This window comes from Silene latifolia, chromosome 1, assembly GCF_048544455.1.
Source record: "Silene latifolia isolate original U9 population chromosome 1, ASM4854445v1, whole genome shotgun sequence".
Lineage (NCBI taxonomy): Eukaryota > Viridiplantae > Streptophyta > Magnoliopsida > Caryophyllales > Caryophyllaceae > Silene > Silene latifolia.
In genome coordinates, this window is record NC_133526.1 from 195099850 (window position 1) to 195123911 (window position 24062).

The 24062-nt window shown below is 40.8% G+C and overlaps 1 protein-coding gene across 1 annotated transcript; it reads right to left on the bottom strand.

Moving 5' to 3' along the window:
- Nucleotides 1–318: 318 nt before the first annotated feature.
- On the bottom strand, nucleotides 319–13153 carry LOC141615304 (clathrin heavy chain 1-like). Its single transcript, XM_074433715.1, has 30 exons — nucleotides 12848–13153; nucleotides 10945–11149; nucleotides 10470–10558; nucleotides 10267–10345; nucleotides 10006–10133; nucleotides 9437–9535; nucleotides 9220–9328; nucleotides 8828–8907; nucleotides 8509–8736; nucleotides 8356–8421; nucleotides 7728–7844; nucleotides 7313–7510; nucleotides 7066–7182; nucleotides 6470–6529; nucleotides 6302–6388; nucleotides 6044–6127; nucleotides 5824–5958; nucleotides 5679–5741; nucleotides 5496–5600; nucleotides 5302–5414; nucleotides 4950–5202; nucleotides 4730–4866; nucleotides 4358–4636; nucleotides 3258–4260; nucleotides 2363–2848; nucleotides 1862–2032; nucleotides 1538–1723; nucleotides 1298–1420; nucleotides 1111–1221; nucleotides 319–856 (listed from the first exon to the last, which is right to left on the bottom strand). Exons 1-30 carry the CDS (start codon nucleotides 12890–12892, stop codon nucleotides 698–700), a joined length of 5115 nt encoding a protein of 1704 aa, XP_074289816.1. The 5' UTR covers nucleotides 12893–13153; the 3' UTR covers nucleotides 319–697.
- Between the last annotated feature and the right edge of the window lie 10909 nt (nucleotides 13154–24062).

The following is a 24062-nucleotide window of genomic DNA, read 5'->3' on the forward strand; positions in this document are numbered from 1 at the left end:
CACCCTTGAATTCCGATTTGGTCACCATATTAGCTAGAACTTTTGACCACGAAAGTGAATTATGTGAAATTAAACGTGAAACCATGAAAACTACAAGTGCCTATGTTGACATTAATGTGGAAAGTAGTTTGATCATTATTCCGTATGCTTCTCTAGGGCTGATTTCGATAGATAGGAAAAATGTAGTATTTTTAGTAATTGTATAAGCAAGACTTGAATCCGCCGTGATAAATTTAAAGGAAAAAGAGTCTCGTAACTTCCGCACACTCTATCTCGTCATCCATTCTCACTTAACTGCAAAAATAAAATTTACAGAAGTAAAAGAAATTGTGGTTACGATCCCTCCCATTAATTTGTAGTATGAAACCTGGAATACTTGATCTAGAACATTGAGAACAGGTGAAAAAATTCTGAGACTAGTTATTTTCTCAACGGAAAAAAACGACGACCATACCGTCGGAAGACAATACTACCTATACAATCTATACACAGCAATTTTACACCACCACTCGAAACAAATTATTGATCATAAATCGAAAATAGATTTAAAGACAAATCATCCTCACTGCCAAAGACACAAATGACCATATATAGCTATCAACATACCAAGCCGTATTTAGACAACCTCAACCACTAGAAAAATTGACGTTGCCATGATAAGACCGCCTACAAAATCTTAATGCACATGGATAATCTGTCAAAAAGAGGCCATAGTTGGCATGCCATAGGGAAAAGAAGGCATGCCCATCCCACCCATAGGTGGTGGAGCAAATCCGCCACCCATTCCGGCACCACCTCCCATCCCTGGCATTGGTGGTGCTGGTAAAGCAAGAGGGAGCAGCTGTGCATACATGTTCTGCAAGTCACCATTTAGAAAAGCACGCGTTATTGGAAGTTACGGTATATAACAATGTAAAGTCATGGTGCCTTCTCCTTTCGGCTTTCTTGTTTAAGTAAAATCTCATACAAGGCGGCTTTACACTGAGACTGATCCTTTAATTTGTAATTAAATGACAAATAAATAAGTGTCCAAAGCGTGTGAAGCCGCAGACTCAACTTTTTTTCTTTATGGAATATACTAATGACTCAATGTACTACGAAAAACCGTACCTGCTGTGCAACCGTGTCTTTCTCCTCTGCCTCTTTTGCTTTGACATCTTTTTGCGCCTCAAGTTTGTCTTTAATGAGCTCATCTACCTTGCCCGTGTACTCCCGAATGAACTGCAAATGAAAATAAAAATAATTAGGAAAAATGTGAAGGCAGAAATATTAACAGCAGAATACGAACTCCATTCACCTGTAAGAGATACGGGAAGGCAAAATCGGTCATATTGTTTAGCCATCCAAGTTCCAGTACCACATCAGCTCTAATCAGATCGTAACAAACAAAAAGACATGATGCAAAACACTCTTTCTTTCCCTGCAGAGGCATTAGACACATTAGAACATGTTCCGACAAATTAAAAGCAAGCAACTCACGTACAAAAATCATTCACCAGAAAGACCAACTCAAAAGAAGATCCCACATGACTTATACCTGCTCAATGAAATATACAAGTAACTCTTCGGCAAGTTCACGATCACCAGATTGGGAGGCAGTCTCCATAGCATCTTTGTAAAGATTGTCTCTCTTCGACAATGCGATGGACTGCTTCCATCTGCCAGCCTTCTTGTAAATGTAAGCTGCAATACGTCTCATTTCAAGCAAGTCATGTTTCTCAACCTGTTTTACATGAACCGAATATTGTATTAGATTGACATTTGACATCAAGAGTCAACACTCAATTTCCCGAGGAAAAAAAAAAAAAAAAAAAAAGTCGTCGCCCCATATATATTCTCAAAATACAGGAAATCATCCTACCTTCTGAGCAAGGCCTATCTGGTCAAAGTTATCATGTAAATCAATTGACTCGTGAAGCCTGTCATAGTCCTCTTCTTCCAGATAGATTTCATTCAATGCTTCGTTCACTGCAGCTACATTATTGCTTTGGACAGCGACCATGTATGGCTTTACAAGTGGAAGTTGACCCGCCTAGAATTCGTGCAGTAAAAGAAAGGATCAGATAAAGTAAAACACGTAAATCAATGCCATTTATACTGTCACTCAACTTCAACTGTGACAATTTTTTACCCACTATAATAATAGCTACAACTTTAAAAAAAATTGGTAATATGAAAATAGTTATTTTGTTAAATCGAATTGACCAATAGTACATCGACAATTTAATGTGGATGTAGTAGCAATGGTCAAAGTTGAGCACTAAAGTCGGATGGGAACTAAGATAAATAAGACGTAGGTAGTAACAACTAACAACCAAAGAAACTACACAACGGAAATGAAAGAGAGGAGAAAAAAAGGCACCTTTCTCATGATATCCACGACACGTGTATGGTCTACACGAAGTGCAAGAACATTTAGAACATCATTAATAAGGTCCGGATGTTCTTGTAGGTAGAAGTGAACAGCCTTATAGTAAAGCTCCACATTTGCAACTTTAACAACAATATCTTTGAACTGCATATGATCCCAAGCCTCCGGAGAATGGTTCATCACGGTGGTAGCAGCATTGTCAAACTCATCATATTGAATGTACAAATAAGTAAGTTCCTTCCAGTGTTGTTGCTCATCACAAGCCCTAATCAGCTTGGGTATATTAAGCCTGGTTGCGAATAATTTGATATGCTCCATGAGCTTTTCGGTACGAAATCTGGCATATAGGACACCCAGCTCAGTGAAGATACCCATATGTGCACGTTCCAATCCCAGCCCACTCTCCATTAGAGATATAAGTTCATTAAAGCATCCTCTGTTCTGATAGTACTCGCTGACCTCTTCCAGATCATCCACCTACAATTAACAAAAATTCATGATTGAGAAAATTCAACATAAATTTGCTACTTAGAGTATATTCCCTCACGCGTTTTTGAGCTAAAATGAATGGAGAATAAATAATAAGGGAAATTTAAGGGTACGTTTGGATTGGGGGATTTGAAGGGAAAGGGAGGCGAGGGATTTGGAAGGATGAGAAATCCTTTGTTAGGTTAGCAAAATGAAGGCGGAGGAATTAGGAGGGGAGGGAAATTGGATCCCTCTATTTCCTTCCTCCAAGTCAAATTATTTCCCCTCCAACAAAGGAAAGATTTGGAGGGAAAAATGGCCTCCTCTATTCTCCCTCCCCTTCCCTCCTTCCCCCTCCCCTTCTTTTCCCTCCTAATTTAGTAGTATACAAACAAGGCCTAAATGAAAAATAAGCTACCTGTATGATTACATTAAGACCACAGATCTGAGCCAACCGAAACTCCTCTGCATCCACACAAGCAAAGCATACTTCCTTCCACGTCTTTGCACTGTTGGCCTTGCGAGCTGCATCAACAGCACCTTGGTATTGTTTCAGCTTCACTAGTGTAACAGCGAGCTTGGCCCAATTGGAAACAAAAGCATAAATTATCTTTGCCGCCTCGTATAGAGCTTCATCATAGAGGCGATCACCGACATTTTGGAGGTTGGCAACATTAGGCATAAGAATAAATTCTTCGACGTCACTGAGTCGATCAATTTTCGCATATGCATATATAAGCTCACTGTCAACCCTGGGCTCCTTGACGTTTTGCCTAACCATTAAAAGATATTTTACCAAATCATGGTAAACATCTGCGTCTCCAGCGGCTTTGATCACTACCAAGAATTGAGTCGAATCCTCAGCCCGTATAAATGACTCGATAGCATCACTGACTAAACCCTCCCTAAGCTGGGCCTTGGCAACCTGACTCCATACACCATCCTCTTCAACACGAAAAGCAAATTCGACGGCACGGTCAACACTCCGAACATTGTCTAATAGAACATCTACCGCCTGGACATTTAAGTTAAATTTCTTAAAGATGGCAAATGCTTCCTCAAACAGTTGTGCTTCCACTGCCACTTCTCCAACTGCAGGTCCATCAAAGTTGTCCAACCTATTGATATAATCCATAACTCTCGACGGATCTGCCTTAATGGCAGTAAGGATGAGCAGATTTTGCAGATTGAAATTGCCACTGAAAGCAGAGTTTTGAAGTACGATCTTTTCCAGAAGCTCAATAAGCTCATGGGGAAGATCAGCAGTCATGAAGGCTTTAACGGCAGCAGAAACCTGCTCAGGGCTCTTGCTTTCAGGCAAAGCAGTTGAGACAACTTGATCAATTAACTGTCTTTTGTACTCGTTCTCAGGACTTAGAACTTTTTCCCACAGCTCACCATCCATTCTTTCCACCACATACCTGGAGGAAATCGGGTCACCAATAGAGTATTAAACAGGACCTCACACAGACAAAGCATCAGTATGGTTGTTAATGAAAAGTCAAATATGAAACCTACCGAGCCTGGAGTTTGAAAAGAGAGTTCTTGTTTGTTACAATAACAAGCTCATCGTCACATTGTCCGCGTCGGTAAGCAACAACAGCAAGAGTAGGATCCCTCTTTTCACAATACTTGCCCACAACACGGGAATCATAGTATGGATTTGTTGTAAGGAAATGCTCCGGGTTGTTATTGCTGTCAATGATAATTTTACCCAGTGCATTGTGAACGTGTACATCTGTGCTACCCTCACTAACAAGGTGCTCCAAGAACTGTGTAAGCAGGCGCAATCGATTTCTGTTCAAAAAAACAATAACAGGCTATCATTGGATAGGAAAAATCACACAGAGTACCGGAAGATTATTTAATACAGAGATAACAAGGACCCACCTCTTCTCACATTCTTCCACAAGAGCCTCCACAGGTAGTAATGAACGGACTGAAAGTATGAGGCCTTTAATAAAATCTTCAGGACATTCATCATCAAGCAACTGCCCTACAACTAGAGGAGCATTGCCAGGATTGACCTGTAGAACAAAACTCATCAGTTAACACGATACCAGGCATGATTGATAGGGTCTCAAACAGACTCTCAAACAAGACAGTTTACCTTTTGCACGTAACCTTCAATATAGCGGAGCATGCTATTCTTATAGAGATAGTGGGTCAGATCTGGTACGAACCCAAAACGGTCACAAACATTAATCAAAGGCCTTGCATCTGGAAGTTTGGCTTCCATCAAGAAGTTTTTCGTCTTTTCAGGATCATAAAAGTTGGATTCACGAGTTACACGTTCCACTTCCTTAATCTGCCCAGTCTTAGCAGCTGCTTCAATGTACTTGAAATGAATTTCTGGATCCTCACTGCAAAAATAAGATAAAATAAAATAAACTTGGTACATATGCATTTGCAGTTGACATAAATTTCTGATAAAGTTTGTTAATGAGTATCCAAGAACTTACCTGGAGCTCAAGTATGAGCCCAAGAAAAAATACATTCCTTCATAAGATTTGAACTGTTCAAAGAGCTTCATGCAACCATCAACACCCAGCTGCTCACAGTATTCTTTGGCAACCTGCAAGAACCATGAAATACTTAAAGTCAGTCAGCTTGAAGTTATGAGTAACAGAGAAACAACTCAAGGACGCAAAATTACCTGCACAATGATCTGCAAATTGCCCCTCAGATTAGCAAGTAAGAGATCCTTCATGCACTCAAGAGCCCACTCCTTCGAAAGCGTGCCAAAAAACTCGACAAGTGCCTGGAGAAATATGACAGGTTTAGAGAAGACCTCAAATACATTGACAGAGAAAATAATTTAAAATTTGAAAGCCCAAACCTGAGGCTCGAGGGCATGTGTATTAACCACAACACGCTTTATATCAGACAACTCGCTATAATGCTGCATGTGTGAAAGCAAAATTAATCCGTAAGAATATCCAAAAAAAGGTGAAAAGCACTAGTAGAACAAAGACACAAGTTACCTTAAGAGCCTGTAAATACAGACCAGCTTTTTCACAAAGTTGTGCAACCCGGGCACGATCATAATGGCTGAACATGCCGTTAGCTAAGATGGCATCTGCTACATTGGGAAATGTAACCAGATTTATTTCCAAAACCTGTTTGATTCGTGATGTGTCAGCAAGATACAGGATACAGCTAATAAGATCCATCATGAAATAATCCATGAAAAAAAGTTCTCACTTTTGTTTGAAGGTAACCATGTTCTGGCAAATTGGGCTTGAGGACATCTAGCAGGAATGCAGTTGCCTCACGAATCAAGTTTCTCTGAGAGAAGAAAGCAAACAAGACAATCTCTTAATGCTAGCAATTTAAAAGCCAAAAATATGGACAAGGATTTCAAAGAAGCATCAGTTCTGATATAAATAGGCAGCAGCATCAGATTTTCTACAGAATGAATGACTGCAAAAGATAACAATACAACAAAGACATGAACATTACCTGAAAGAATAGATCCGTAATAGTATTGTAATCGAGGGGGCATCCTCCTTCCATTTGTGACATCATCAAAGCAAAATTGACAGCTCCCTGTCATAAAGCCAATTGTACATGAGTATAACCAAATCACGATCATCATCTCTCACATCACTCAAAGTATACTTTATTAACCTGAGGATCAGTCCGCAAAATTGTTTGCAGAAGAAACAAATAATCAGGAGTGTACCCAACCTGTAGATATCAACCAAAGTTGAGTGTGAGTAAGAGATACATATATGAAGGATCACACCTATATAATAACACGTCAAAGGGTTCCGTGAACACAAGAAATTGGACAAGTTTATGGATAGTAGCACATCAACCTATAAATATACAAACACTCGACACGTCAGAGTAAGAGCTACAGCAAATTTGAAGTACTCTGATCTACTCTGAAATACTTTTTAAAAGTCGCCAAAAAAATTTTGGCATAATTGCAAACGAAAACCAGGTTTACCGTGTGACTTCTGTCTATAAGTGATGGTATCTACATGAGATAACCATCCGTGTGTTACCCCACCAAAAAAAAGGTAATTACTGATCATCCTCAAGCAGCACAACAATGTAGACTGTAACATCCATCAGATCTAAAGTTAACTTGTTTAAAATAAAAGTAAGCTCTCAGAAAGAGGCAAATAATGAAATAGGCATAGGGTTTCAAAGGATCAAATGTTGACAGTACAGCAATTATATTACGTATATGGATATATAATAGTAAGAGCGCGAACCTGCTTTGAGTATATGAGAATTTTATCAAACTCCCTTCTTTCAGCGAATGCTGCCATAACCTTTGGTGTGACCCTAGCGTTAATGTAGATTTTGAGAGCAAGGTCAGTATCCACAGTCTGCAAGGCCACGGAAGATCAGAAAAGCCGAAAAAATGATCAAAAAAATTGCCCTAACATCCAGAAACATTGCTGAAACAAGTAAACAACAAAAGTTGGAAAGCAAAAGCAAGTGTTGATTCAAACCAACCTTTACAAGATCCCCAAGCTCCTCACTGCATTCAAGTTTGTCTTCTGCCACCCAATTCTCCAAAAGATTCTTTTTATTTTGATTAACAACTAGTCTAGACAACTCCAGCGATTCAAAGGAATTGAGTTTTCCTTTCGTTAACAACGCTCCAAAGTACTGAAATAATGGAGGAGTTTGTCCAGCTTGCACAGGAATACTCTGAGTTTATCAGAAAAGAGTGATCAGAGTTCTGGCACAATCACATTCAATCTAACGTTTATAACTTGTTTCCACAATCAGGAAACAGGCCCATGAATAATTATTTAATTAGTTTCATTCGCATCAATCTTTTTAAGTACCAAATGAAATACAACAGCAATCTCAACAAAATATTGCGCACCAGGGGAACCCACTATTCAAATAAATAGAAGTTTACCTGGAATTTGGCGACAGTATCTGAAGTTCGTAAAATACCCTGTGGAGACTCGGCGGCAAGTTCAGCTGCCTCCTTGTATTTGGTTTGAGCAAATAATTCTTGAAAGCGCTGGACAACCTGCAACGAAATCAAGTAATCTCGGTAAAACAATAACAAAATACTGAAACAGTACACTAATATAATCGCTTGATAGAAACTTTCATAGGCATAAAAAAATGAAACAGGAAAACAATTTCATGACTTATCATATAAAAAGTTAAAAACTAGACAACTTGCTTAAAATCCGACCCAAAATAAAATAAATAACTGACTAGATTTGTTGAGACAGGCAAATTTGATATGACCGTTGGCATGAAGTATAATGTATATATGTACTACTGCGATGAAGTTATTATTTCCAGCTCAAACGCTGTTGGTAATAAGCATTTAAATTGGTAAATCCAGACTTGGAGAAAGTAGAGACCATACAGTCAAGCCAAAAAATGATAACCTTTAACAGCGAGTAAAATGAGGTTGCTTAGTTGTCAAATACAAAAAAAAAAAAAAAAGCTTTTCATCTTTACTGTAGATACACTGTATTTCACACAATTAGCAAAGTGAACTATCAACTTGAATCCACTAAACTTACCAGATTTTCTGCACCAGGAAGGTTTCCTCGCTTTGCTAGATTAACCGCCAGCTCCAAATTGTTGAGCTACAAATAACAAACGAATTCATCAATGCCAAAAGTTGATTGCTTCAACTTAAATATCGTAAAGTATAAAAATTCAAGGCATTCTACCTGGCCACTAATGAAAGGTATAATTGTTGCTTCGTTAACAGTGGCTAGTAAAACCTGACCTCGTCTGTTAACAGCATAAAAACCACCAGCTGAGGATGCTTCTGATGTTAAAAATATTGGATCTGGACTAATTCTATTCCTATATACTGCACTAGCAGTCTCCAAGTCATACACAAATAGCAGCCCAAGCTTTGTAATCACATAGATCAAACTGTACTTCTGAGAAATCTGCAAAATACAGACTTGTCAGTTACTGACTCAACTAAGTTATCAAGCTACTACTCTGCGGCTCTCTACGAAAGAAAGTCATAAAATCTACCTGCATTGAAACTGGGAAGTCATCAGCAAAATCAGGCGGGAAGAAAAGATCCGCTTGTTTCTTACTAAATCCAGATTTTCCTGAAACACGTTTTTTCAATTTTAATCCATGAACCAAATAAAAACTAGCATCTAAAAACTGAACAGCTACCTATTTAAAGAATGGGGAACCATCAATATCGCAAGGTACATGAATAGACATAATGAAGGCGTATATATGATGAGAAGCTTCCTAGTTTTCAGTTCTTTATGCAACTAAAACAAGGAACACCAAGACCGATCAATCAATGACTTCATTTTTGTATCACTAAGTTGCCTGTATCAGTTAGGTATTTAACTTCTCAGAAACAACAGTAAGGTAAACTTTATGAGGAAATAACACCACGTCCGCACCTGCCTGCGCACCAAGCTCAATGATATGCAACTTTGAGGTCACTTGTCCAGTATTGGAGGTCTTGGTAGCAAAGGATATAAGGGTCGAAGGACTTTCATTCCCTTGAACCTATAACACAAATAAAATAAATTAGACACAAGCAGATAAAAAACAAATACGAAACTACTCTACTGCTTAAACATTAGAGTTAGTATCTAGCTGAACATATGTAAGCACCTTCCATTGTGCAAATGATGCCGCGTGAGCTTCAAGGGCTTGACTACGCTGTAGGTCCACTGAATATAGTTGCATATTTCCCTTTACCAGTTGTGGCCTCTGCATCACGACAAAGAATATCAAAATTTGTACAAAGATGGCAAACCAAGAAATAAGAAGGATTCAGCCTGAACCACCACCACCACCACTACTACCAACAACGACAACAGAGCCTTAATCCAAAATTATTCGAGACTGATGAATCATCCCAAAATAAAAGGATTCGCCATTTCAATCTTTCATGAAACATAAGATATAATGAAAATACATGGCATGCAGTTCAATGAAATAAGTGATACAAAAATTTAGATCAGTTGGTCAGCAAAAATAATGGATTTCAGTTCTCTTTGTACAAAACTTAGCAATGTCTATATCATACATGAAAAAGATCTAATTCCACTTAAAAATGACCAGGTACCATGCACATTAAGATCATACCAGATTAACAGTGGCACGTTTCATGCAAGATACCAATTCAACAGAAGACTGAATAATCACAAAATTCTGAAAAATATAAGACGAGTCTCTACCTCAGGAGAGCCGGGGGCAATTCCAATTAGAACTAACCATTTCTCCAAAGGATCACAACGATAATTGATTATTTGGTTGTTCACAAGATTAGCTGTGCGCTCAAACATTTTCACAGGTTCCGAGTCACCTAAATAAATTATTAAAAAAAAAAAAAAAAAAAAAAAAAAAAAAAAAAAAAGGGCATCCAATAAGCTTAAGACAAAACATATCTTTAACTGAAAGTAAAAGATTTCACCATCTACAAAGAAAAAAGGCATTACCTTCAATAGACCAGTGATAAACAGAAGACTGTGTAACAAGACCTAATATCTTTGGGGTAATCCATTTCCAGAAGACAACCTACAGCCGCAAAAAAAAAAAAAAAAAAAAAAAAACATTATTCAACATTTACAAATTGAGAGTATGATAGTGAATAGCAAGTACGTAGCCAATAAAAGCTGGAAAAAAAATCTAAGAACAGTACTGTCTCGGGCATTTGGTGGGACTTGATCTTAGCTTTTGCGTCAATGTTAAATATTTGAAGGTGATCCTGAGTGGTTCCTGCTAGTTGAGCTACATAATAGAAATGCGGCGAAAGTCAGATTTAAAAGACCCGTGAGAAATAAAAACAGAGATATCATTCCGATGCATGTTTGATTATCAACACTTGAATAAGTGCAGCGGGTCATTAGTAGGAAAAAAAAAAACAAATAAAAATAAGGTACATTGCAATGACTGAATGAGCTTGAATAACAAAACTCCAAAGCATCTACGACGGTAAAAAACAAGCCAACAAGGACATAAGAGAAATCAATATACAAATTTATAGACGCTATCAAGAACGACGCAAACTATCAGCAAATATCAGTGTCAAACGCATATTCAACCAAAACTCACGAAGAAGATTAAAAAACTATAATGTCACAAAATAAGCAAGAAAATTAAAAGTGCAGTCTCACCTTTAAGGGCAAGGATCCTCGCGTTAGGGTTCATCAAAGCAGAATCAGCTGCCATAGGCCGTCTTAACGGCTGCATAGGCATGCTCATATCGATAATAACGATGCTATTCTGCGGCGAGGTCTCTCGAACACATATGTATTTATCTGACTCCATCGTCACGTTAGTGAAAGTGATAAATTGCGGACTTATCCCTATGCTTGGTAACTGCAATTTCAGGAAAATTTCACCCACTCAATTTCACTACACTTCACACAATTACAGTGCTAAATCTCTACTGGTTACTGACATTCCATGCGAAGTTACAAGTTAAGGATAAAATTCACAAGATGAAAAACAACGGTTTGTTAGTGATGTTCAAATCACAAATCTCACTCTCCAGTCATTCTGTTGAAAGCTCTAAGCAAATTCAAGACTTAAACTTGGCGATCTATGGTATCTTCTTTGACAATTGAACTTAATGGGGAAATTAAAACTCTACTAGAAAGTAGAGCGAGTTCACAAAATTATAACGCCAGGGTCAATAATCACATTCGCTCCATTTCACACAACTAGGACGCTATATCACTGCTATTTACTTCCATTCCATATTAGCTCGTGGAATGCGGATCAACTAGTGAAAAATAAATTAGGGTTTGCTAGTGATATACTGTTCAATTCACACAATTAGGACGCTAGTATCACTGCTATTAGTTTTCTTCCACATTAGCTAGTGTTAAAAAGGTAGGGTTTGTTAGTGATACTGTTCAATTCACATTTCTCCGCAGTCTACTGCAAGTCCTAAGCATATTAAACACATAAAATCAGTGAACTACGTTATCTACTTCGACAATTGAAGTTTAAAAGCGCAAACAACAGCACTAATATCACCGACGATGTACACTCCACTTCACACAATGCCTAAAATCGCTGACAAATGTGACAATTACTTCTGTTCCACAAGTAGTCCTGAATTACGGAACAGATTCAACCAGTGTGACCTTTGATAGTGATGATGCTATCTACTTTGACAATCGAAGTTAAAACGCAAACTACAACGCCAATATCACTTACCATTTTCACTCCACTTCCACAACAACAACGGCAACAACGCTAATATCTATACAATTACCTCTTTTTCAAAACAACTCATGAATATACACAAAACTCAGCGAATTATGCTATCTACTAAGACAATTGAAATTAAAAAAAAAAAAAAAAAAAAAAAAAGCAAACAGAGGTTACTCCGACACAGCTGCAACTGTCAACACGACACGCAGCCAAATTGAATCGTCGAAGAAGCAACAGACGCAAACTACAACGCTAATATAACTGATGAATTTCACTCCACTCCAATTCACACAACTACAACCGCAACAACGCTAATATCTATACACTTACTACTTTTTCACAACAACTCGTGAATTATGGATCAAATTCAACCTGTGACAACTCTGCTAGCGATATATACAAAACTCAGCGAATTACGCTATCTACTTAGACAACTGAAGTTAAAAACGCAAACAAATGTTCCTCCAATACAGCTGCAAGCGTCGGACACGACACACAACCAAATTGAAGCGTCGAAGATGCAACAGACGCAAATTACAGCGCTGATATCACCGATAATTTCACTCCACTTCACACAATTACAATTAACAACGATAATATCACTATTAATTACTTCCACTCCACATTAACTCATGAATTACGGATCAAAATTCAATTAAACGAACAAAAATTAGGTTTTCTAAAATGTTCAAATTCACAGTTCTTAAGTCATTATACTGTAAGTCCAACGCAGATCTAACGCATAAAATCAGCGAATTACGTTATCTACTTCGACAATTACAGTAAAAACGCGCGAAATACAAATTTGAAAAAACAAAAAGTAGACGGAATAGAAAGGAGGGAGAGTAGTAGTACTGTAAGTGCTTCCTTCATAACGATAGGAGCGGTAGCGGCAGCCATGGCTGCCTGAGTTGAGAACTCACGAGTGACCGAGTCGAGAAAGCGAGTTGAGCGTTACGAGAGTTTTCGTAACAGTCGACGGTGAATGCGGAGATTTTTGGAGAGAAATGTGAGTGACCGAGTGGACTGTCGCCTGGGAATGTGGAATTGTGAGGACTGGGGATTGACGGAATTGATGACAATTATATTATACTCGGTATTTATTTACATAATCGTCATATTAGCGTAGAGATTTTATCTTAGTGGTTAACGTAGAAGTATATGTTACTGACGGATTTTATGATACGATTATATTTATGTAATTGCCATAATTATTATAGAGATTTTATCTTAGTAGTTAAGTAAATTATTGATGGATTTTATGATGCGATTTATATTTACGTGTTGGTTTGAAATTTGTACATTTAGAATGTAGAGGTAAATTGTGAAGATCTTTTTTTTTTTTTTTTTTTTAAGGGTTGGTTTGAAAATTAATACAGTGGAGTTTTGGAGGGTAGACGTGAGGAGGTAATTCTTATTTTCTTAATATTTAAAATGGTACATAATAAAAATGGTCTACATACATACTCTACAAGACTACAATAATAATCCCCTACTCCCTCCATTCAACTCCACATGGCCCTTTTCTTTTTTCACGTTTGCCAACGCGCGTTTTACGCGGTAAATATCATTAGCTACGTATTTGCAAAAATTATAAAAGTTATATATTTTTAATGTCTTTCGTAAAGACGAATCAAACAAGATCCCACATGAATATATTTTCACTTACGTATTGAGAGAAAATCGATATTGAATGCTCACTTGTGAATAGTGTGTAAAATAGAAAAGGGCCATGTGGAGTTGAATGGAGGGAGTATATACTAAGGGGGCGTTTGGTTGGGGGGAATAAGGAAAGGGAAAGAGAATAAAAATGGTTGATTCTTTTTGTTGTTGTTTGTTTGACACAAAGAAAGGGTAACCCATACCCCTCCTTACCCCCAAAACCATTCTCATCCTTACCCTCCCCTCGGCAGTTCCCATAACACCATAATCCCTTCTTCCTCCTACTCCCTATTTTCACCACTCCCACCAACACCCACCACACCCTCTCACACCGTCAACCACTCCCACCTACACCCTACACCCACCACACCGACACAACCGCCACCAGGGACGCGACACAACCACCACCAGCGACGCCGCCTGTCCACGCTACCCCATATCCTCAACCACTAAACACCACACCAACACCTTCATTAACTCTCTCACCCCTACCAACCACCACCAACACCTTCCTCGGCCACACCACTGCAACCGCCCGACGCCGGCCACACCAGATCTGGTGTTTTAAGCGGTGGGGGAGGGGTTTTCGAAGGGTTGTGGTGGATTTTTTAGAATGAATAAGGTGTTTGGGGTCGGGATTGTGGTGTTTGTTGAGGGCGTGAGGCGCGGTGATTAGGTTCGCCGTGAGGTACCGTGAGAAAGATCGTCGGCGCCGCTACTTGTGGTGGTGTCGGTGTAGATAATGGTGACAGGTGGTGGGTAATGGTGGTGGAGGTGGTGGATGTTGGCTTTTAATTCCCTTTTCCTCTAATTGTCAACCAAACACCCAAGTATAATATGGGTGATCCCATTCATTTCCCTCTCTTACCCTTTCTTGATTTCATTCTCTTACCCTTTCCCGTACCAAACGCCCCCTAAATGAATAGGAAAAAAACTCAAAGTTTTCCCGCCTAAAATATTTCCCCTATTTTGATATAATCTCTTTTTTTTTCTTCCTATTTCAATATAATTCCCCATTTAAGATTTGCTTCTAGGTTTTTTGATCATAAAAAATTTTGTTCTCGATAAGATAAGTTGTAGTTAAAAGATATGCTATTAAAAAAGTTATAAAACAATATCATTAAATCTGTGTAAAAACATTTTTTTCATTAAAATACACATTTCATGTTATGAGTATTAGTTAAATTGTTTTTTTTTTCTCTCAAATCAAAATATAATGATGAAAAACGTTAAAAAATAATGAGTGGTTAATTTACGCTCTGTAAATATAGTATACTAAAAAGTAAAATTCTATAAATACCGTGCATGTATTGCACGGGGCCTATACTAGTTTGATTACTAACATCATTATTTCTGAAATTATATATATATACTACGGAGTAATAAGCACTAAGGTCAAATATATCGCAAGAAACAGTCTCCTTATAAAATTATAGAGATTTTATCTTAGTAGTTAAGTAAATTATTGATGGATTTTATGATACGATTTATATTTACGCAATTGTCATAATTATTATAGAGCGTTATCTTAGGAGTTAATTAAGGTAGTATTATAGGAGTAAATTTTTTGAAATAGAAAATAATAAAAGGAAAAATAAAGAGAATAATGTAACTAACTAACTACGAATACATTTTTTACTAAAAACAAAAAAAATACGAGTACATTTTATGTGAGACTTGAGTGGTTTCATAATGATATTATTGTGAGCGCCGGGTGAAAAAATAGTATTAAGGCAGAAATATTGAGGATATTTATATAGTAGGTTTGAAAAGCTAAAATAAAATATTACAAGGTGACTTATTTTGAAAAATTCACTTGTATGTTTTGTTAGGTGACAAGATTTTGTATAATGAAAGATATCACTACAAATCATCTGTCCCATTTCGTGTCTTATCATTTCTCCTATTGACACATAAGCACTTTAATATATATATATATATATATATATATATATATATATATATATGTATATGTATATATATATATATGTATATATATATATATATGTATATATATATATATATATATATATATATATATATATATATATATATATATATATATATATATATATATACTATTACCATTTCTATTATTTAAAGTGTGATGTGTCAAGATCTTAAGTTGATGGGATACAAGTCATACAACTTACAAGATGGAACATAAAAATGGGACAAGAGATCTCAACTCGAAAGATATAACCGAATAGAAGCAAATGATAATACTGTTGTTTTATATAGGGGGCTGATTTATATCGACGACGTTTTTCATAAAAAAGACGATGACTACCCTTTTGACTTTCTCTCTCTAAAAAAATTCTCTCAAACTCAACTAAATTAAAAACAAAAAACAACAACAACAACAATTAACAATATGTCAGCCTAATTAGTTGATGACATTAATTTTGTAAATAACATATAGCTAATTGTTTGCGTAAATCTGAAATTTATACCCCAAGGTTGAACCATGGACCAAACTTTGAGATCTAATGTTCAGCCATGGACCAAACGTTGGAAATCAACGTTTGCCATGGTCCAAACGTGGGAAACCAACATTGGCCGTGGTCCAAACGTGGGATTCCAACATTTGGACCACGGCCAACGTTGGTTTCCCACGTTTGGACCACGGCAAACGTTGATTTCCAACGTTTGGTCCATGGCAAACGTTGGTTTTCAATGTTTGGTATGTGGTCGATATTGAATCTCAACATTTAGTCCATGAACTAGTTCATTTTTAAAAAAAAAAAACCGTGTTTAATACGTTTATTTGCCGATTTTTTAAATTTATTTAAGTTTTCTAGTCGATTTGCGTTAATTTCTAACATCTTTTAATTGGTTTAATGCAATGAGAGATCGAAATGTAGTTGATTTTTAGTAGAATTTGAGAGAAAATTGTTTAGAGAGAGAAAATAGTGTAATTACGCAAAGGGCATTATCGTCTTTTGGAATGAAAACGTCGACGATATTTACTAAAACGTCGACGATATTTACAAATCCGGTTTATATAATCATTAGATTGCTCTTAACCGTAAACCGTTTTGTATGCAAGTTATTATTCTGTAAGACCGTCTTATATATTAAGTGTGTAGAGTAGATTTATTATATACAAAAAATAACCCATTAAATAACAAAATGATTAATTACAAACTTTGTGTTACTAACGTTTTCGCAAACCGCAAGTCTGTATTTATATATCTGAGTTAGGTTAAATACAGTATTACTGAGTTAAGCTGCCAAAAGTTTTAGAACAAAGAAATTTGGAACTTATTTTGACAATTGGGTCTTTAAATACTTCTTCCAATTTATTTAATTTTTTACATTCCATTAAAATATTTCTCACATATTAGTAAAACAGTAACTCTCCTATAGGACCGTCTTATACCATAGGACGGGCCAATAGTGAGAAATACTGATAATTAGCCCAATGAAATGAACTGGTGTAAACAAAAACCTCACTCCCTTAGTTTTATAAAAGTGTAAACCACTGCCCACCATTGTCAAGATTCACATACACCACCGTAGTAACCACCTCTATCACCCTCGACACCAATAACTCCACCACCTTTTTCGTACCCGCTCACCCTCCACTATCCTCGCACAACTAAGTATCCTTTCTCCAATTTATTAACATAAAAAGGAAGAACGGCGGACAATTAAAGAACGGAGATCACCAACGATGACGGATTCACGTGTGAACGACAAAGAGCTCCTTCCTCCAATGAATTGATCGTAAAAGCATCGGGTTCGAAGATAAAAATTTTAATTTACGAAAACTAATTGTATTAATCGGAGCATTCATGTTTTAAATTAATAACCCCGTTTTAAGTTGAAAATGATGGGATTTGCAATTAAATTTAAATGCTCAGTAAATGGTCTTCTTTCTGCTCAAAGACTTAGGTTGATAACTAGTAAATTGGAGTTCAAAACTTGCAATTTTAATGTGGAAATTGCATATTATTTCTTGTTCCCTTTTACTTTATGTTTGTAAATATTTTCACTCTAAAAAACCACTAGTTTTAGTTATGATAATTGAGTGTTTTACAAGTTTAATTTCCTGTATGAAATATAATGAAAGTAATTTGACAACTTAATGATAAAATCATATGAATTTTCTGGAAAAAAAAAAGGTAAATTGACAACTTAATATTTTAAGTAAAAGACTCACAACCTTAAGATTAATATACAGGGAAGGTTTTGCGTAGAGTATTTTATTTACGGGGAGCGAGATAGTTGTCTGGTTGATCCGGACGACGTGACTTTGGGAGAGCTTTTGGAGCAAGTTTGAAGGTGTACTGTCTAACAAGTAGAAGGGGAGAAGAAAGGTTTGAGAGGAAAAGAAAGATTAATAAAATAGACTGGACTTTGTGGAAATTGGGCCCGTCTTACTCTAAGAGTAGTCTTAGAGAACAATTTGTGTTAGTCAAAAAATGCAAATAATCACGTGAATCGAAAGGATATAAAATATGGGTTGTATTTGTGGGTCAAGGTCCAATACATTAATTGATTATGGGCTCACGTTTTGACATTTATCCAAATAGGTGAGCCCGTGGGCCACTATAGTCAAGTGCGCGCTCTTTTCGCCTTTTCTTCCCTTTTCTCTCTTTAGGTTTACGTGAATCGTGATAAACTGGTTAATATAGAAAATACTTTTGTAATAAAATTAATAAATTTGGTAAATAATTTATCACATTAGTCACTTTAGTAAATAACCCGAGATATTACTGATGGGGCATATTCTGCACCGCTGACCAAATCAACATATTAAGCAAGGTCAAAGATATCCACAACAAGTCAACGACTTAGACAGACTAGCCGATGCAACCCATCGGCCTGTCACCTGGGGTCTCGGCCTGACAACCAGCCAGCCGGGACACATATCCGCGTACTCATATCCAAGACCCTCTGCCGGCCTGCCACAGGTCCATCGGCTGAGGGTAGAACGGTCTTTCCACCTGCTAGCCACTTGGCCACTACGTGACAAAAGGTGAAAGCCTATAAATACTCCTCAACCTTCATTGAGGAAAGGATCCAAAAATGAACCTAAGAATCACTATTCATCTGGTAATATCTTTCTTATCTCTCTACAATACATCATTAGCCAAGTAATAACAACTTATCCCTCTAAGTTTACTGACTTGAGCGTCGGAGTGAGTACGCTTGACACAAAGCCAAGCCCTCAGTTCGTTCATTGTTGCAGGAGAGGCCGAGAGGAACGATAGAGACGAGGAATCCAACTCAAGACATCATTCTACAAGCCACGGGTGGTAACAATACTTGCTCTGGAATTACACCCGGAACAATTGGCGCCGTCTGTGGGGAGAGACACTAGAAGCTAGTCACATTCATTCCCAAACAAAAACACACAAAAAACCCACCCCAAAAGCCAAGAAGATGTCGAAACAACAAGAGGCATTCGTGACGGACGAAACCGAATCCTACCAAGATGATACCGGCCACAAATCTGGAGTTGTGCAACCCTCCGCCGGTCAAGTGATTCAACCGGAGTACGGGATGCCAATAATACCAGACACACCGCTGCCTGCCGACCAGGTCACCATCATGGGGCATGTGGTTGACGCAGCAAAACTGAAGATGCTCCTGGACCTAATTAGGAGTACGCCGGCTCACACTGTCACGCCGACAAGAGCGGCGGAAACCGTCCAGGAGACCAGGGCCCAAAATGTGACCCCAAGAAACTTGAACGGAGCATTAGGAGAAACTGACCCTGTCAAGACACCGGAGGAGCCCAAAGTGGCCGTGGTAGACCTAAGTCCTTATCGCACTCGCGAGAAGGCAGCGTCGCCGCGGCACGAACGAGGCACACCCCGGAGGAGCGAAAGAAGCCCAACTCGTCAGAGTTGGAGAAGAAGCCCGACTCGCCAGAGTCGGAGGAGAAGTCCTTCTCGCTACGAGGAGAGAAACCGGACTAGGAATGCGAGGAGCCGATCGCCGCGTGTCGTTCGACATGTGGTCAGGCAGCCCCTCAGCGCCTACGTCCTAGAAGTCCAGGTGCCAACTAAACTAAAGTTACCACCTATAGCATACAAAGGGGAAGGAGACCCGACCGACCACGTCGAGGCTTACGAGTCTCACATGTCAGTATGGGAGCAACCTGATGAGGTTTGGTGCCGAATCTTCCCAACGACACTGCATGGGATGGCACAGAGTTGGTACAAGGGGCTACCCGACGGGTCGGTATCTTTATTACGCCGACCTAAAGGACGCATTCCTAGCCCAGTATTCCTGCAACAAGAGGAGGGCCGTGGAGACATCGGACCTCCTGACTATCAGACAGGAGGGAGGCGAGTCTCTCCGAAGCTATGTGAAGAGGTTCGACGCCAAGGTTAAGCAAATTCGCGAGCTGAACAGCGAACTGGCAGCCTTCGCGCTGATGAAAGGCCTCCCAAGGGGAGACCTAAAAAACGAGCTCATCAAATGCGGCGGCATGACCTTTGACGCCGCCAGACAATTGGCTGATCGAGCCATTAAAGTGGAGGACTATCACAAAACCTGGGTAGGCCCTAACGAGGCAAAATCCTCAGAAAAGAAGAGCCGCCGGGAGGACAACCCGGATGAAGGACGCCGTGGCAATGATCGGTCACGGTCTGGTGAAAGACGCCGTGACAATAACAGGTCACGGTCTGATAAATCTGCCAGGAAACAGGACTCGACGGGCGCCGGGTGGAGTTCGGGATCGTACCACCAGAGGCGGTATAATGATAAAACCCCCCTCGTCGTATCGGCCGCCGAGGTCTTCGCCCTGAGCAAGCACGAGGGCCAGAAGTGGGAAAGGCCCCCCAAGCCGAAGGGAGACGGTGACACGAGCCAGTACTGTGAGTACCACGGCCACACCGGCCACCTTACTGACAACTGCCGGCATCTGAAGAATGCCATTGAAGAGCTGATCCGGAAGGGGAGCCTCGGCAAGTACGTTGCCAAAAGCCAAAAGAGACCGACGCCGGCGGTTCGGATAAGAAATCCGTCTTGAACGGATAGGAGTGATCCATGTTGTCATCGGGGGCAACGAGAACGGAGGGTCCGCTCATGGGCACAAACGGCACCTGAACGAGCTATATCAGGCCATCAACTTTGTGCCCAACACAGCGATCCCCGCTTCCAACATCCCCGATATGACTATTGGAAGGAAGGACTACGGAGGAATCATCGCTCCTCACAGCGACCCACTTGTAGTCAATCTGGACATATCCAACCACCTGGTCAAGAGGTGTCTGATTGACACAGGCGCCTACAGGAGTGCTTCCTCAGCCTCGGTCTGAGAGTCAAGGACTTAAGCCCCTGCACCAATCCACTATACAGCTTCTCTGGGGCCGGCCTGGTACCACTGGGGTCAATCAGACTGCCTATGATGTTCGGCGAAGGGAATGCGGCTAAGAATGTCCTAGCCGAGTTCGTGGTCATTGACGGCTCGTCCGCCTACAACGTTCTCATCGGCCGAGTCACTCTGAGCGAGACCGACGCAGTGATGTCCATCCGGGCCCTAACACTGATGTACGTCTCGGACCGGGGGGAAGCGCATAAGCTCGTCTCCAAGGACGAAAAGGACAAGGTGGTCAACGTCCAGATAGCTGCCAGAGGATGCAACATGCAATCCCTCAAAGTGGCAAAGAAGTCAGAGAAAGGAAAAAGTCCATCCTTACAACAGGAGGGCGACCTCATGTATGCAACTAGCGGCTGACTGGGAAGGTGTGCCTTTGATGAGCCATTAGGACGCTGGTAATCTCGGGAAAACTTTGTGTAACGGCGGAGGTGTCCGAGATAGCTGTGGGCACCCCAACGCATGTTTATACCTAATGAAAAATCGTCCAAGTCTTCCATCAAAGTGTCCATTTTTTCCCCATCAGTCATTAACAGGAAGAAGATGCCAGCTCACACTGTCACACCGACAAGAGCGGTAGTCTCCATAAAGAAGCAGGCGCCGTCGCAGTCACCCCAAGTAGTAGACGCCACGGCAGTCACCCCAAGAGGTAGACGCCGCCGCAGTCACTCCAAGTGGTAGACGCCACGGCCGACATCAAGAAATAGATGCCATCTCACACTGTCACACTGACAAGAGCGGCCGTCTCTATACAGAAGCAGGCGCCGTCGCAGTCACCCCAAGTAGTAGACGCCACGGCAGTCACCCCAAGAGGTAGACGCCGTCGCAGTCACTCCAAGTGGTAGACGCCACGGCCGACATCAAGAAATAGATGCCGGCTCACACTGTCACACCGACAAGAGCGGTAGTCTCCATAAAGAAGCAGGCGCCGTCACAGTCACCCCAAGTAGTAGACGCCACGGCAGTCACCCCAAGAGGTAGACACCGTCGCAGTCACTCCAAGTGGTAGACGCCACGGCCGACGTCAAGAAATAGATGCCGGCTCACACTGTCACACCGACAAGAGCGGTAGTCTCCATAAAGAAGCAGGCGCCGTCGCAGTCACCCCAAGTAGTAGACGCCACGGCAGTCACCCCAAGAGGTAGACGCCGTCGCAGTCACTCCAAGTGGTAGACGCCACGGCCGACATCAAGAAATAGATGCCGGCTCACACTGTCACACCGACAAGAGCGGTAGTCTCCATAAAGAAGCAGACGCCGTCGCAGTCACTCCAAGTGGCAGACGCCACGGCCGTCATCAAGAAATAAGACGCCAGCTCACACTGTCACATCGACAAGAGCGGCCGTCATTACCAATAAGCAGACGCTGGCTCACACTGCCACACCGACAAGAGCGGCAATCACCCTCAGGAAGCGGACGCCGCGGCAGTTACGACCAACACAGTTGATACTCACAGGAACGATCAAAACGCCTTAAAAGCATTTAAACACAGTTGGGATGCGCACTCTAGACTGCCTCGGCCAGGCCGAGGCGGAAACAAAAAGGCAACTCAGACGAAGACGAAAAAAGACCTCGGCCAAGCCAGAGGCAAAGTGAGGATGCTAAGTACAGTTGATACGCTCAACTATTAGCGCAAGGAAACTCAAAGCGAGGTAAAGACCTCGGCCAAGCCGAAGACGAAAGAAGCAAACTCTTATTAAAAATAATAAGTTACAAGTAAGGAGAATACAGACGACGGCCGTCCCCATAAGGGTAAGCCAAAACACAACCTACCAAAGTTGTACAAAATACAAGGAAAAGAAAAACAAAAGATTACAGGTCATTTGTAGCGCCAAAAACGGCAGGGAGGGAAGGCTTAATAATTGGCTCCCGAACAGCTGAAGCTATCCGAGACGCCGGGTGAGCCTGGTGACGACCGCCCGTCTCCCTATGCATGTTGCTGCTTGCCATCAGCAGCGGTAGCAACATCTTCTTTGATGGGCAACCCAGCGGCGTTCTTAGCGGCCCTCGGCCCGGCGACTTGACCTTAGCCTAGCCTCGGCAAAGATCACCGCCCTTGCCCTCTCGGCTTCCTCCTTGGCCGCCTTAGTCTTCTCAAAGAAGGGCGCACTCTCCGCGGCCGCCTCTTTCTCTATCTTCACCCTCACCGCCTCCTTGGCCTTCTCCTCCACGGCTTTCTCCTTAACTTCGAGCTTATCGTCAAACAGCTCGTCAAATTTACCCCACGGAAAGGAGCCAGCAAGAGGGAAGAGCTCCTCAATCACTTCCCTGGCAGCTTCTTCGGCCAGATCCCGGAATTCGGTGCACATGTTAGGGAGCATGGTGGTTTGGAGCATCTCAATGTCCTCCTCCTTTTGTCTAATAATGGCCTCCTTGCTCCGAATCACCTTCCCCTGGATTTGAAATTTGCCCCTAAATTCATTCCTTTGCTGGAGATAAAGGTCGGCGTGCCTCGAACAAGGTCACACTTCTCCAAAGTGACTTTGCAACTTCGGCCGCAGCAGCCTCGGCCTTGGCTCTCTCTCAAAGAAGGACCTCCTTTTCGGCGTCCTCCCTAAGTTTTCTCTCGGCCAAGAGCGCTTTCTCAACATCTCCCTAAGCCTCGCTTATTGAGGAGATCCGGCCTCGCCTTCGCGGCCACCTTCTTAGTGGCATTAAGCTCAAGAGCGGATTGAGCCACGGCCTTCTCCTGCTCTATAATACGAGCACCGGTCAGCTCGTTCCATCTCGCCAGCTCCTCGATCAACCTCGCGCTTTCCGCTACAAGCCGGGAGGGGGAAACCTTCTGGGATGAAGAGTCAGTGGTGACGTTTCGATCACCAGCCTGCAGCCGGGAGGGGGAAGCCTTCTGAGATGAAGAGTCAATGGTGACGTTATGATCACCAGCCCGCGCGAGCTTCTCCTCCACTTGCTGCTCATTAAGAGCGACGGCCGACAGCGGCTGATCTGCAAAATTTAACGAAAGCATCAGTATCAACATACATAGACATGCCAGAGAGCCCGTCATCAGCAGCGCCTAATGAACCGGCTAAATCTGAGCCACGGAACAAGTCAGTACCATGCTTGGCCTTC

Coding starts and splice junctions, on each gene's coding strand:
- LOC141615304 (XM_074433715.1), bottom strand. CDS start 12,892: ATGGCTGCCGCTACCGCTCCTATCGTTATGAAGGAAGCACTTACA. Junction 9,536..10,005: donor TTGCCCCCGGCTCTCCTGAG/GTAGAGACTCGT, acceptor GTCGTGATGCAG/AGGCCACAACTGGTAAAGGG. Junction 7,845..8,355: donor TTCCTGGTGCAGAAAATCTG/GTAAGTTTAGTG, acceptor ATTTCGTTGCAG/GTTGTCCAGCGCTTTCAAGA.